Source organism: Falco punctatus, assembly GCF_963210335.1.
Source record: "Falco punctatus genome assembly, chromosome: 5".
Classification (NCBI taxonomy): Eukaryota; Metazoa; Chordata; class Aves; order Falconiformes; family Falconidae; genus Falco; species Falco punctatus.
This window is the reverse complement of record NC_137584.1, coordinates 7,343,199-7,358,120: the sequence shown is the minus strand read 5'-3', so window position 1 is coordinate 7,358,120 and position 14,922 is coordinate 7,343,199. Positions and strand designations below refer to the sequence as shown.

The 14,922-nt window shown below is 39.1% G+C and overlaps 2 protein-coding genes across 16 annotated transcripts in view; one reads left to right on the top strand and one right to left on the bottom strand.

The window, feature by feature from the left end:
* MRAP2 (melanocortin 2 receptor accessory protein 2) overlaps window positions 1-7,614 on the top strand; it is a 29,149-nt gene extending 21,535 nt beyond the window's left edge. For all 7 annotated transcript variants that reach the window (XM_080389506.1, XM_080389503.1, XM_080389501.1 and 4 more), the window contains one exon: window positions 3,855-7,614. In XM_080389506.1, the coding sequence (XP_080245632.1) occupies window positions 3,855-4,248 (394 nt within the window). In that variant the 3' untranslated portion in view covers window positions 4,249-7,614. The remainder of the gene's footprint in view (window positions 1-3,854) is intronic.
* Window positions 7,615-9,761: 2,147 nt separating this feature from the next.
* The window catches only part of CEP162 (centrosomal protein 162), a 46,979-nt gene continuing 41,818 nt past the window's right edge, over window positions 9,762-14,922 (bottom strand). For all 9 annotated transcript variants that reach the window (XM_080389448.1, XM_080389450.1, XM_080389449.1 and 6 more), the window contains 2 exons: window positions 12,597-12,731; window positions 9,762-10,421 (listed from right to left, as the gene is read on the bottom strand). In XM_080389448.1, coding sequence (XP_080245574.1) covers window positions 10,203-10,421; window positions 12,597-12,731 — 354 coding nt within the window. In that variant the 3' untranslated portion in view covers window positions 9,762-10,202. The remainder of the gene's footprint in view (window positions 10,422-12,596; window positions 12,732-14,922) is intronic.

The window sequence follows — 14,922 nt, the reverse complement described above, 5'->3', positions numbered from 1 at the left end:
AAAATGCACTTTCAGGTAGCAGAGGCCTGCTTGACATCACCCACTGGTTTTCTGCTTTATTCATCAATTTTCTCAGAACATGTTGCCTAGAGAGTTTGTGAAACCCCCATCTTTGGTCAACTTCTACATCCAGGTAATGCGAACTGAATTCAGAGCTGGCCTTGCCTTCGTCAGGGCGTTAGGCTAGAGACATCCAGAAGTCCCTTCCCACCTATATCTTAATATCATTTTCCTTCAGTTGCTGAAGTGAGCCCAGTGACTCTGTTCTGTATCTGCCTTAAACTTCTGTGGTGCTTTGGGAGCTGTGTGTTTGAATGCTTGCCCATGTACTATGTATGCTGAGTTGGCACCTTGAACAAAGTTGAGCTTTTTTTTTTTTTTTGAGATCTGATAACCAGATGTGTATGGTACTGGAAATAGATCATCCAGGAATATGCTAAGGGCACAGAATACTGTTTTTTCCTCTTATTTTTGATACATGTAGTGAAAAACTGGAGAACGTAAATGCCTACCTGTAAAACCAGTGCAGACTGTGGCTTCAGTTTGCTTGAATCTTCTGTCTTGATACCTGACTGGATTCTTCATGACTCACCGTTTCACTAGTGGGCTGTCTTGCAGTCCTTTAGAAACGGATGTTAATGGGATTCCTAGGTCTTGTGAGAAGGCCAGCCTGATTGATGGACATGTCTCTGACTTCAGTAAGTCAATTCAGCTGTTCTTTGAAGTACCATTAATGCGAGAGAGAAGTGTAACTGTGTTCAGATGGATGGATCCAAAGTAGAATACTCTTGATTTTTCTAGTGCTATGCTTTTCTTGGCTCAATATAAAGTATGATAGCATGTACTTTTCAAAATTGTACAAGATGTTCGGAACAGAGTACATTCTCAGACCAGAAGAAAATGGTCAGAATATGATGGGGAGAGGTAGAAATTTCATTAGTTATGGAAATGATGTCTGTTGTGCTTTTGTTTGCTTACATATTAGTATCTGTAGAACATTAGCTTGTGCAACAAAAAAAAAAAATTGTTGACAAGATTTCTGAATTTCTGCTTGAAGAGTGCTCTCATTCATCACCTGGGAGAAGATATTACACTGTTTGCTTCTGTGTTTATAAACAACCTTAATGCATTTGTGCAACAAATGCATGTGTTCGTGTAAGCTATCTGTACAGAACACTGGCTGATGTCATCTCGAAGTTTCATGCAGCTGTTGAGGCAGGTTGTATAACTAGTTGCAGTAAAGGTGAACTGACTGATAATTTTAAGAAATCATTTGGTTTTGGTTAAGGATTCTGGAGTGAAATCCACTCAGAGAAACGCAGATCCACTGAAACAAAAAACTTCTACAGATATATGTGTATGTTTGCTGATGTTAATCAGGAAGGTTTCTCAGGTTCAGGATAGCACTTCTGGACTGGTGCGAAGGGTCTGTTTAGATCTCCCTGAGTTCCTTCTGGGATGCCAACTCCTGTTACCTTGGAGGATTGGCTAGTTACTGCTTTCCATGGTTTGCCAAGTACCCCAGGTCACTTCAGGGAGTGTTGAGAGAAGAGGTGCTTAAGATGGGGATCTCAAAAGTCAGTTCCAAACCACTATGCTCCTGCTAGAAGGGTACATTGGGCAAAGTGATCTGTACCCTGACAGTGTACTCAAGTCCAGCGGGCAGAGTCCAGAGCTTAATACTGAATCCAGTGGACCAGAACTGAGCATGGTAGGCTAGAAGGTTCCCAGAAAAGGGAGCCTGGGTTAGTTCATTGGCAGCTGCTTGTTTTGAGTGGCTTTTGGTGTGTATGTGGCTCAAGGTGTCTGGCATTCACCTTCTTGCTGTCTTTGTTGGCAGCTTCTGGGGCTCAGAAGGTCCTGTTGGCCCAAGTATAGCACAATGGATTTCATCCCCCAGGTAGCAGTGCTCCCCTTTCACAGTAAAACTAGGGCTGCTTTTCATATTTTGAGTGTTCTGAAAAGTTAAGACGCTGAGGTGTAGTTGCTTACTGTAATGAGCAAGACTGTGTGAGTTTCTAGTTTAAAAAATAAATAAATAAAATTCCTCCCCGAAGTACAGGTAGTATTTGTGAATTTCAGAATCCAAAACCATCACTGTGTATTAGATCATGTGTTCCTTACTCATGCTGACCACAGGATTGTTCTCTATCACCTGCCCTCAAGCTTGTGGGTTAGGAGATTTCTCTGCATCTTCTATTCTTCCATTTAGATTAGGCTGCCATTCCAGTCTTGTGTTACAGTCAGCTTTTGCTCCTTCACAGCACACTGGATTATAAAGCACTTTCCACACCTATAAACTAGTTTTACTTTTCTAGTGGATGCATTTCAAGATTATTTCTGAAGTCACTTCTTCCAAGGCTTACAGTGCTTGTCCTTTCTGTGCTTACTTGCCACCTCCACTGTCTGTGCCACCATGCTACATAAAACTCTTGGTGCCAGATTTGCAAAACTATACATGCAGCATACATTCAGTGGTGCTTTCTGTTGTACTAGAAATACTTACATGTTAGTCATCAGTTCTGAAGGCTACTGCACTATTACTCCGGTGTGTTTGTCTCCTGCTGTGTATACAGCAGACTATTACTTAGTTACTGGTTTGTCTTGCATCAATTTAAACGTTATGCTTCCACGTGCTTTGCTTTGAAATGCAGAACGAGCCAATACAGTTCTGACAAACTAGAGGAGTACTTTGATTTGAAGGCTAGTGTAACTGATTTTGTTAGGATAGCATTCTTGTGTCATGTAATGGAAGTGAATCAGCATTTTAGAAGCAGGGATCTTTAACTATGAACAAAAGACTAATGGTAGGTATCCTGTGACCCTGAAGGTTTTAGGGGTAGATTTCTGAAGGTGCCATCTAAGGCTTTCAAAAGCATGTTAGGCACTCGCCTCCTACTGCAGTCTTGAAAGAATTAAAATTACAGTGTTCCTCTGAAAAATCTCTTAAGTGCTGTGTGCACCTTTAGGTATCCAGCTGTCCGGCTCCAGTGTCATTGGCTACATGTTCATATGTAAATGGTAAGATTTATTAATTCTTACTTAACAAAACTTACATTCTGAGAATATGTTTAGATTTCTCCCTGCTCATCCTCTGAATACCTCCACTGCCTTTCAGATGCAAATAACTTGCATTTTGTGATGACAGCATATCGATTCAGCCTTGCAAAGAATGTATTACTATCCAAAAATCTTTGTCTGGCTTGAGCTTTTCGCATGCCCAGCTGTTCCTGGCTCCTGCACAAGTCCGTGCAGATTGGAGCTAGTTTGAGTGAATGTTCCTAGAAAACTCAAAGAAGGATGTTAAGATGTCCTTCCCGGGCTACGTGTCCGAGTGGTTAAGACTGTGCCTTCCTGACAGTCTTTAGCTCCAGCTGTCCTAATTTGGCAATCTGAATGTCATTGACTGAAGTCAGTGGAAAAGATGGTGTGAGGTCTGGACAACCAGGCACTCAAATCATGTCTTTAGTGACAGCAATGCTGTCTAGGCCTTGGAAAGATTTTTCTCAAAATGTTCTGCAAGCCATCTTAAAAAACTTGTTATTACTTGATATTGAGAGGAAATACTGAAGAGTATTTCTAAGTGCATTCAGTGAGTAGATTATTACGGTATATTGATTACCAGGAGTGCCATTTAGGAGTGCTGGTATCGATAACATGCTCATGGAAAATTATCACAACTAAAATACCTTCATCAGAAAATAATAAACAATGCTGGCTTTTAAAGTCTGTTGTAGTCAAAGTGTAGGGTTTTCTTTCTTCCTGATCATAATGGTTGCTGAAACCTTATTTGCTGTTAAGATCTCAAATAGCTTTACTCCTGTGCTTACTGTATTTTTCTTTTTCCTCCCTAGCAATGCAGAACCTTCTGAAAAAAGATTTTGTATGAACAGCTTTGTGGCAGATTTTGGAAGACCTCTGGAGTCGGAGAGGGTCTTTTCTCGTCAAATAGCTGAAGAATCCCAGTCACTTTTCCATTTCTGTATTAATGAAGTGGAACATTTGGGTAAAGCAAAACAAAGTCAGAAGGGTCCAGGTCTGGAGAGTAATACCCACTTCCAGGAAGTTCCCAGGAGCAGTGCAATGTTTGAGGAGGACCTGCATTGTCTTACAAAATTTAACATACCTAACTTTGTGAACACTGAGCAGAATTCTTCACTAGGTGAGGATGATCTCCTCATCTCAGAGCCACCGATCATTTTAGAAAGCAAATCGGTCATTCAATCTTCCCATCAGATCCTTGACTGAAAAGTCTTTTACTTTAAGGTAAATGTTCCTGTTATCGTCCAGTTTGAAGCCTTTCTTGCCCTTCTGTTATTTTCATAGAAGGTATTTCAGGCCTGTGCTTTGTATTGTGTGCAAGACTGGCTCCGCTGACAGAACTCTGTTTAGACAAGAAGTAAAACACTGCTTTATTCTGGTGCCTTCTGTGGTCTAAACCTTTTGCTCAGCATTATTTTTGCTTCTTGATACTTCTTAAATTTCTTTCTTTGTTCTGTGTTTTTTAAATGACTGCTTGTGTCCAGCTTTTGAAGGATACCATAATAATATTATGGGGACTGTGAAGGCTGGAGCCTGGCATTCGAGGTGTACGAAAACTCCTTGGCCAAGAAAAGTGTAAACCTCAAATTAAGACTGGAGCAAGGAATCGACAGGCAGCCCCTGGGGAGGTTCTACAGCTGCTGCTGCTCCCGAAAAGGGACACCTGAAACTCAGCACAATGCATATCTGCTTGGCATTAACACCAGTTTCTGATTCCTAACTGCTTTCCAGTGCAGGTTAAACCCAACTTACAAAGCTTCCAGAGGGAGTACCTTGCATTTTAAACGGGTTACCAAGTTTGCGAAATGATACCACCACCTGCTGCTGAGTAAAAGCAAACTGGTGCCTGTAATTACAGTACTTCACAGTGACATTCTGATAGGTGCCCAGTGATGACCTGGAATTAGTATTCTACACACACAGAGTAATTTGACACTTTGTGGTTTTTTGGTTTGTTTTGGGGTGGTTTGTTTTTTTGTTTTTTCTTGATTGGTGATGCAAACTTCCAGTTTGGTAAGTGCAGGATTCAGTAGCTAAAATCACAGGAAATCAGATGGAAACTGTTATCTTTTGCCAGCAGTTATTATATGCAAATGGTGGTCGTATGTTAAGCTGGTGTTATGTTTTGAGGTTGAAGATGCGTAGGTTGAACCTTCCTATAGTTTTTTGGCTCTATAAATGGCTGTTTATTGACTAGTGGGCTCAGTGAAGGGCTGGCAGGCTTTGAGCTGCTGAGAGGACCAACGCCGAAAGCATAGCTGAGCTGCACTTCCTCCATCTTTTTGTAGTCAGTTGCGATGGTGCTGCCACCACAGCTGTTCTCCCAGGGAAAGGTTTGTTAAGGAACTGGTGAAATTTCAACCTTTAAATTTATTTCTTAGAGGAGTGAGGTTCTGAACCTTAGCCAGTACTGAAATCATGTTTCAGCTTTCTTCAGAAGATGGTAACTAATGGCCAAATGGTTTTAGAGCAAGCACAGAGGATGCAGAGGAACCAGGTTCAAATCCTTTGCTGGACTTACAGTGAGAGTGCTCTGCAGGAAGCTCTTAACTGAAATGAAACGAGTGGATTCAACATACTGTGCCTGACTGGGTTTTCTTGAAACTAATCTGTTTTGTTACTGGTGTTTGAGTCAGAGTGAAAATGCAGCAATGGCCTGCTGATACATTTTTCAGACACTTAAATGCTGATACACTCATTGTTCTTTCACCTGACAAATAGAAAAAGTAGTGAATGGGTTATGCAGTTAGAGAATACAGAGTGGGGGAAAACTTTTGTTTTTATCTCTTACAACCTTATAAACCATTTATACCTGAATTTCCTGTTGTCAAATGTAACTTTTGCACTACTTCCTAGTGTTTAAAGTAATGGGATTCTACTTAAAGCAGAGCCTGTTTAAAGCTAGCAGATTACTGTTGGAAAATAGTTCCCAAGAGAAGACGGACGGGAACCCTGTTACAAATGAGCTTAGCTGCACGGGTTGCAGTGGAGGTCTCCAGTATGCTGCTTCTGAGTACTTAACCACAAGTATGAAGGCTGTAGCTGTGGGCTTCCCTTTTCTCTTCCCAAATTAAGAAATTTGAAAAATCTGAATGTGGCAACTGCTTCCTGCTGAGGCACCTCAAACAGTTGTTAACTATCTGATGGTTAAGCTTTGTCTGATTGTTCTTGCTAACAAGCTCTGGGACTTCTACTAAATGTGGCTTTTATAGCCTGTGTCAGGGTGAGTGAGCTGCCTTCGGTGATGTTTGATCTGTTCTTTTAATCTGTTTTTCCTTTGCCATGCTTGAAAACAGAAGAGCTGCTGAAATGAGGGGAAATCAGTGTAGAACCCATTTCCTCTGCCATTAAGAAATGAAGTTTATTTTTAAAGCATTTAAAACTACATTTCAAAATAATGCAGGTCTGATTTTAGAAAAATAAAAAGCTTGCTATTACCCGTGGGCTAACCTAAGTTTTCCTTCTGCTACCTTAAATCTTTTTGGCTTTTGAACTGCTACGTTAGGGAGAAAGAAGTGTTCATGTGTAAGAATACCGGTGACACTTAATGCCTAGATGAAAGGTATTTAATAAAGTGAACAAGAGATAATGCAAACTTAACTTAGAGTGCATTTAAATTGTATTCCTAGTGTCCTTCTGAAGAATGTTATTAGTCCTGTGTTTGGTTCCTGCTTCAGTTTTTCCCTGATGGTTCTTCTTTTTTCACCTTATCTCCCCTCTATCGCTGAAGTCCTTCATGCTGCTTTTTCACAGAAAAATAACCTGGCAGTCCCCGCTGCACAGCTCCCCCATGGCTTCAGAAGCAGCGTGCCAGCAGCACAGTCCGATTCAGGGTTTTGCTCTGCCTCTGCATTACAGCAGAGTCGAAGGCAAATGCAGAAGCTTTCTCCAGCCTTCAAAAGCAGTTATTTTAAAGCTGTTCTTTCTTTCTCCTTTTTAAGAACTAATAGACACAATGTTTTACCTCAGGGGAGATTGATATAATAACTGACTTTATGCATAATGTTTAAAAAATTAATCTCTTCCCAGAAAATCAACATGAGTCAGTTCACTGTGGACAGAAAAGTTTTGACCAGGGTAACCCTTCAAAAGGAGTACTTGGAATTTAATGGTGTTTGAAAATGGAGTTGTTGCAAGTTTTCTTAATGGTTGGGTTGTCTGTTTCAGAGCCTCTGTTCAAAACTCACTATCAACACATCACCTGTGATAGATTTAACTTCATAGAGAATTCCCTAAGGTAACATAAACATGTATTGTGTTCTGTAAGAACTTACTAGGTCAAGGTATTTATTCCAGTTTTCAAAGGTGAGTATTTCTGTGTAAACAAATTTTGTGTGCAGTTGGTTGCTGGTAGTTTTTTAAAAAAGGTAATGTAACCGCCTGCTTATAGAGGAAAGGCAGAATTAAACCCATGAACTTCTCTACCACAATCCAGTGATACACCAGTCCGAGGCTAAAAGGTGAAGTAAATGATGTGGTTTTGTCATGCAATTGAGTTTGTATGCACCTGAGCTGTAGATTTTGAGTACTATAGTAATGACTCCTTTTGCTGCTCTGTGATAAAAAGAACCCCACAAAACCCTCCATGAGCCACAGCAAAGGAGGAATTCAAGTGTGCTTTTTCCCCTTCCACTCCGCCTTATCCTGCTGGCGGTGAAAGATGACAAGTCAGCTCGAGATACTGGAGAACTGAACTTATGCAGTAGCCTCAGGTACTGACAGGTAGCAAGGACAACACTGACCCAGAGCCTTTTACCGCGTGTTCTCCAAGAGCAAGAGCGGGAGGCCCCTGCTTGCTTATTTTTGGACAAGAGGTACGTAGGTAGCCTTTTGTATGGCTAAACATCATGATACGAATTTACTGGTGGACTTTCTGTTCAAATGAGTCAGCGTAGCCCTTGATGCATGGCCCCCCCTTCCCTGCAGAGCTGGATTTGCACACCTAGTGCTAGCATACAGATCGGGGTTGGGTTTTTTTTCAGAATAGCTTAAATACCAGATAGTGTCAGACTTAAATATGTTATAATGGCTAAAGATTTTAAATTTGTTACATGAACAATTTTGACATGTATTTTGGAGAAGCAGTGTGCCCTAGTTCAGGTTATGTCTCTGCCACAAGTGTCACGATGAGCTCTGACACTCTTCTGCACACCCTGTTTTCCTCTCTTGAACAAAATGTCTTCTCTCTAGTCCAGGTCCCTGAGTCACCCAGCCAGCTGCTCAGTTTATTTCCTAAAAGCTTCAAAGCCAGCAATTCAAATTATTATGCTCCAGCTGCTTTGCTGTAAACAAATGAATTCCAGCTAAACCTAAGCTAGTGATTCAAAGAAATTAAATTTAAGATTTATTCTTTTAATTCATCCCATTATAGTTTCTCCTGGAAATGTGTGATGAAATAGTATGGCACAAGAAGAAAACCATACAAGAGGCATACAGAGTTGTTAACTCTCTGAAAGTCCCCACTCCAATCCTCAGTGGAATACAGTAAAAGCTAGTGACCTGTTGTGTCGGCCTCTGGGCCATTTAGGGCGTTTTCCCCCTTCTGTTGGAGAGTCAAAAACTAACAACCTTAACAGAGAAGTTAAAACTTGGACCTTAGTTCTCCAAAGAGAACACAATTACTACAGCCATTCAAGACCAGAGGCAGTCTCTTTACTGTGTAGAATGCCCACTTCACAGTAAATACCTACAAACTATATAGATTATACTTCAGTGTTTGTAGAAATACATAAATACATGTGGGAACACTGTATAAACCGTACTACAGCTTACACTAACAGTGTCCCTGCTCAGTAAAAGAGACTCGGAGAGAGAATTTAATTGAAAGTTAATTCAAACTATGCAAGATACCAGCATTTGCTGAGAACTGAATATAAGAATTTTAAAAGGTGTCTGAATGAACTGCATGAACACTAAGGCACCTGCCTCCTGATGACCCGAGCATTATACATTTGAGAGCGTGAGCTGCCAGCAACCAGAACTGCTTCCCCTAGGCAGTGCCCTAGCACACTGACCCGCCAGGACCTGGCCTCTCTGGGAACAGAACCAGGGCTGCAATTTCAAAAAAAGGCACTTCAGGTCACACACTACAATACAGCATTACCCATGTAGCAAATTGTTCAGGAAACAAACAGTAAGTTGAAATTATTCAGTTTTATCCTCTTCATTTGCAAACCAGTCCCAAGTCAAGAAAATAGAGCATATTTACACATAGCTGCTATTTTATATACAAAGCATTACTATATTTACACATTTTATGAATACAGACTAATACTTCATTATTGAGGGACAAAATACCCATACTGAAAATATACAAATGTGAAACAACCAAGATTACTACTTTAATTGCCAGGTGGCCATCTTTTTTTTTATATCTATATGTGTACACATGCTCTCTCACTTTATATTCGTGTGTGTGTACGCACAAAACAAAATTCTTGCACGTAATTACTGTCTGTGCCTATATGGTATAATTACATCACACTGTATTTTACAGACTTTTTTTTTTTATCTGCCCCATAACGATTCAGCTAGACCACTCTGCCACCATTCTTACCAGCACAGTTGGAAGTATCTGAAAAGTAAGCAATGAATAGTTTGAATGTGAGCGTCACCAGAGAATGCCTGCTCTGCTCCAGCTCTCCAATCACTCAGAGTCAAATGGGGTCTTAAAAAATAAGGGAAGAAATGTTTTATGAATTGGAGGAAGAGCAGCAAAGTGTTGGAAAAAGAAGATTTTCATGCCCTGTCAAATGAAAAATAGTAACTCTATACACTTAAAAATACAAGCCAAGCAGCATATTACTCAAATTGTTCACAAAGGAGTAATTGTAAGACAAGTTATAACGACAAGTTAAAAATATTCAGGCATATTCTACAGTATCTGAAAATGCATCATGGAGCTTTTCAATGGTAACTGAATTTATGGAATAACCTCAATATTCCTAATATTTTTTAAAAATTGCATGTAACTTTATTACTAACAAAATGTAAACACACTATGACTGGGGTGTTGCTAAATGCAAATCTACCTTTGGACAGGCAAGATTCCAGATAAGATCAGAATGTACTTCAATTTACAAGTGTTACATTAACGATTTTCAGTAATATTTTCTATACATATGAATATTAAATTTCTGCTTTAATCAACTCCTACCTAATCATGTCTTCCAACAGCTGTCTGTCATGCTGAATGCACTGGAATTAGGTGCAGGAATAACAACTCCTTGTTTCTGCAGTTCACGTAAAACATCTAATATTGAGTCCAATTCCACTCGAAATTTCTCCAGTTCTTGATTCTTCTGCTGTGCCAGTCTTCGCCACTTCTCCACCTCCTGGGTTTGCCTTGCTTCAGTAATATGGTGCGTTAGTCGGGCTGCCTGCAAAGTACAAGCAAGTCGGTGCTGTAACTTCCTAATCCAATACTCGGCCACCACCCCCGCTTCGCCAAAATATGCCACTTCGTTGTATTTGCTGCTTGGCCTGCAAGCCCAGTGCTCATGTTAAGTAGTTACAGTTTGTTCTGAATATTACAAGAATCGTTTATTTATTCCTTTAAATAGCTGCATTAATGACAGAAGGGTGGGATCCATTATTGACTAATGATCCTCAGGAGAATTTAACTTGTCCTCTCCAAAGCAGCAATTTAAAAGCTTGAATACTTAAGACAAAGCTGAGCATAACATAAACCCATCTGTAATCAAAATGAACCTTTTAATTAACACATTTAAACGGCAATTCAAAAGAATGCTCTGCAAGAGAAACAAACCAAATCTAAATGACATGTTTTGGGCTACTGCTGTACTTTTTTAAAAACCACAAGTTCTATGAATTATTGGAAAATAACTTTGAGTCACAAAGGTCTGAAGCTGCTGCAGATAGAAGTTTGAATTCATTTTGACATGAATCCATGGCTTAATCCTATTAAACTACCCAAAATAAAAAGCATCACAAGGTATCAGAATCTCCACAACACTATTAATTGTAAGAGATTCTTTAAGAAAAATCTCTATTGCTTAAAGGCCATAATTATTATATTTGTAGTTTGATACGAAGGATAATGTGCCATTTCCTTGTTCAGCAATTAGTTTTTCTACGTTGTTCATTTCATTATCATTTATTTGGGGAACTGTCTGGTGCCCCACTGCAGATCATTAAAGGTACAAAACTAGGACAAACGAAACCCAAAGTTTAATACGTAACAAGGCTAGTAGCCCCAGGAAAGATGAAATCACTTAGTAGTAATTATTGTGTACATTATTACTTCTATTTTTTTTTAAACATACATTACAAAACATCTTAGTAAATACTGTGTCAGGTAATGGATTAGTGGAGATAGATCACAGACTAGGCAGCAGCAAGCACTTTGCAGAAATTGTAAAGAAATTCTCACATAGAGAAGCAAATGAATAGTATAAAAAAATAACTGTATTACAGTTGCCTTCAACAGGACAGAATGTGAACAAAGTCACATCATCAGGGGCAGCTGGGTTTGTTCTTAATCCAGTGATTTATGCACCGCTCTTTGGAAAGAAAATTAAAATGCTTGATGTAGAAATACATGAGAATAAAACCTTCTACCGTAAACAATTCTGTACATAGAAAGTGTATTCCTTGAGATCTGGCTTCAGACCTGTAGAACTCACTCCACAAACTAAGAACTTCTACAGGCTGATGATCTTCTAGTCCAACTGCCCTTCTTAGGTTTTACTTAAATATATGAAGTCAAAGTTAAAACACTAACAAAAGACAGTCATATATTTAAGTGATAGAAGTTTTAAGGAAAAAAAAAATATCTATACGAACTAGAAAACTTTCCAGATGATAGCAGCCTCCCCAGTAAATGAAAAATCAGGATGGAGGCCATGACATAAGATGGGGGGAGGATCAATGCAAAATTGTTTTTCCTATTCAAGGGATACAAATGTCAGATCTAAGAACCTGTATCACAAAGATCCTTTGAAATCCAGCTTTTTAGTCTGTGGAGGATAAAGCCTTTTTTTTTTGTTCTTATTGTTTGGGGTATTAAAACCAGTATGTGGTAGACTGCTACAGGATGTTTCTACACTTTTAATGCAGTTTTTCTGAATGGCATTTCTAGGACTAGAAAATAAAATTACAGTTTAGTTGGAGAGTATATCAAGCTTCACAAACTCTGCATTACAAACTCTCACATATTACAACATTTTTTCAACAGCTAGTTTCTACTGCGTAATTGAAATATGAAATAACTTAATGGTATAAGGGACTTCCAGAGGTCATGCGGTCCAACCCTCTGCAAAAGCAAAGCCTCTTTAGATCAGGTTGTGAGGAAGTTACGCACCTGATATGCGAGTCATGCACAAGTAATCTTAATTGCCACAGCAAGGCTGCGCTGGCTAGGATGCATTTACATTCACTTGTATCAGCAGGCACCAAAGACAAACCCATGGCTCTATCACAAAGTACTTGCCCCCCTGCAGCATGAGCTAAACCAGCCTGTGCAAATACCGTAAAATTACAGTTAAACCGATAAACTGCTCTTGAGAAGTAAATGCAGAGAGACTCCGGTGTACCTTTTGAATTTCTTGCTCTCTTTCTGCATGTCTGGTCTCTATATGCTTGATTTTCTTTTCTAGGCACAAAAAACGTTTCATTTCAGGACTCTGGTTCTCCTTAGCTTCTCTCAGCTCTTCCAACAATTTTGTCACCTACAGTTTGAGAGAATCGATGAAAATTGTTACCATTGTGTTAAGCAGTGTATAAAACAGATTCCTTTCAAAGTATATTTGCATTGTTTAATTGTTCCATTCAAAAGCTGCAGAAAGGAAGACATAAAAGAGAAATCTTTAAAAAAAAAAGCTTAAATAGGGACTCGGGGATTTTGATTATGATCTTTCATTCATAAGTGGCCTGAGGATATGAAAATCTACTCCTATGTGATAAATCCAATCCTGTTCATAATGAGTTATGAAGTGCTTATTCACAGTCAATTTTTACATTCTAAACATATGAAAAAATTAATTGAGAGTATTATGACTAGATGTTCTTACACAATCCCTTCTCACACCCTGGATAAAGACTGAATCTAAAATGTACCAGTGTATTTCTAAGGAATAAATTAAGAAAAGGCATGCTGCTGTCAGACATGATTACAAACCCCACTTGGTCTAACAACTGCCAGGTCAAACCAACTCTACCAGTGACTTACAACTGATTTCCTAATCCTCAATAAATTCAGGTAAGCTTTCTTATAAAGCCCTGCTGTTTTATTCTCATTCTTTGCCTATTTTAAGTAACTCGATAATTCTTCATTTAACATCCTAAGTCATCTTTGGTCACTTCCTTAATGTGTATAAGTAAACGAAAGTGAAAGCTTTGAGATGTTTATCCTTTTTTTATAACCCTTAGCTTCCTGTACCCAGTATATTTGAGAACTTCTAACTCTGTTGAAGCACGCAGCCATCCTTGGCTCTCTGCTGCCAATTCAGGTAGCTGGAAGCATTGGGTCTTCATAAGATTCCTGGGAAGCGACTCCCAGACGGCTTACTATTTCCATTTTTTAACGTGGTTTTCTAAAATAGCAAGGCCTATGTTACTGCATTTTTGCCTGTGCATTACTCCAGCAGATTTGAACCTGTGGGGCAGTTTCAGCCACATTTGTCAGACAAGCTTCAGAAGTTCTTGTTTCGTAAGGTCTGTGAAACGTCGTGTCTGCTGTGTGGCTGCTAAGTTGCCCCACTGAAGGGAAGTGCTGCTGATGTGTGATCTCAAGTACATAATTAAATACAAGAAAAATTCATGCAGGAAAGATGTTACGAGGGGAAAAAAGCCCCAGGAGAAAATAGGTTCCATATATTTTGCCAGCAACAGAACTGTGTTGAATACAAAGCTGTGTGCTACATGCAAGTTGTTATGCAAGAGAAGTGTATAGTTAATGGAAAACATCCATGAACAGCATTCCCAAAGTCAGTATTCAAGTAACAATCTTCCAGAAAGCCTCAGAAAAAATGTTTGTCTTTTTTGAGGTACCACCATTTTAGACAGAGAACTCAGTCCTATTACAAATAGTAGTGCTTTTCCCTACCATGACTAATTCTGTTTGCAGGTTTAGTTACCTTCTTTTTTTCAGCTCAACTTATTTAACCACTTCATGCTTAAAATGTATTTTATAAGCGGCACAGCAATCGTGCTAGAGGGGAAAAGCAAGGCTTTACTTTGACATTTCTCTCTACAGTTCTGCAATGATTTTTGTAACAAAGGCACTCCATTACATTTTCTGAAACGCCAGCACCTTGAACTCAGCCTGTAATGTATGGATCAGATAGGGTGATCATTCTCTTTACCATCACTGTCATTAATAATCTGCAAAGCAGTCACAGAAGAAACAAACTAATAACATTTGTCTCGTTGTACTCTTTCCCTGTTTTCCCAGGAGAAACTATTATATATACTGGGCTCACTGGAGCAAAGCAAGCTTTGTATGGAAAAGCAGCAGCTATCATAGTATGAACCCAAAGCCTCAGCCTTTATTCTGCAAATAAAGAGCTTGTTTAATAGATTTTTTTTCTCTCCTTACAAACCCTCACTTTTCCATAAATATTTAACAACAGACATGGAATTTTGCATGGGTAAGATAAATACTGAACGAGTTTAGTGAGATTAAGATTAATTAAGTACGTACTAAACACATACTGATGCTTCTCTCATTTCTTCTAATTAAGGGCAGCAAACAAGATTAAGTGTCTAGAGTTCTCAGTCCCCTACTGAATAGGAGAATTCTTTTTAATAACTCTTGCACATTAATTAGTATATTATTAAAATGAAGTTAAAATTAGCCATTTTCATACATCAAGGAGATGGTGAATTAATTGTAGGCACAATGCTAAGAGAAGCTATATC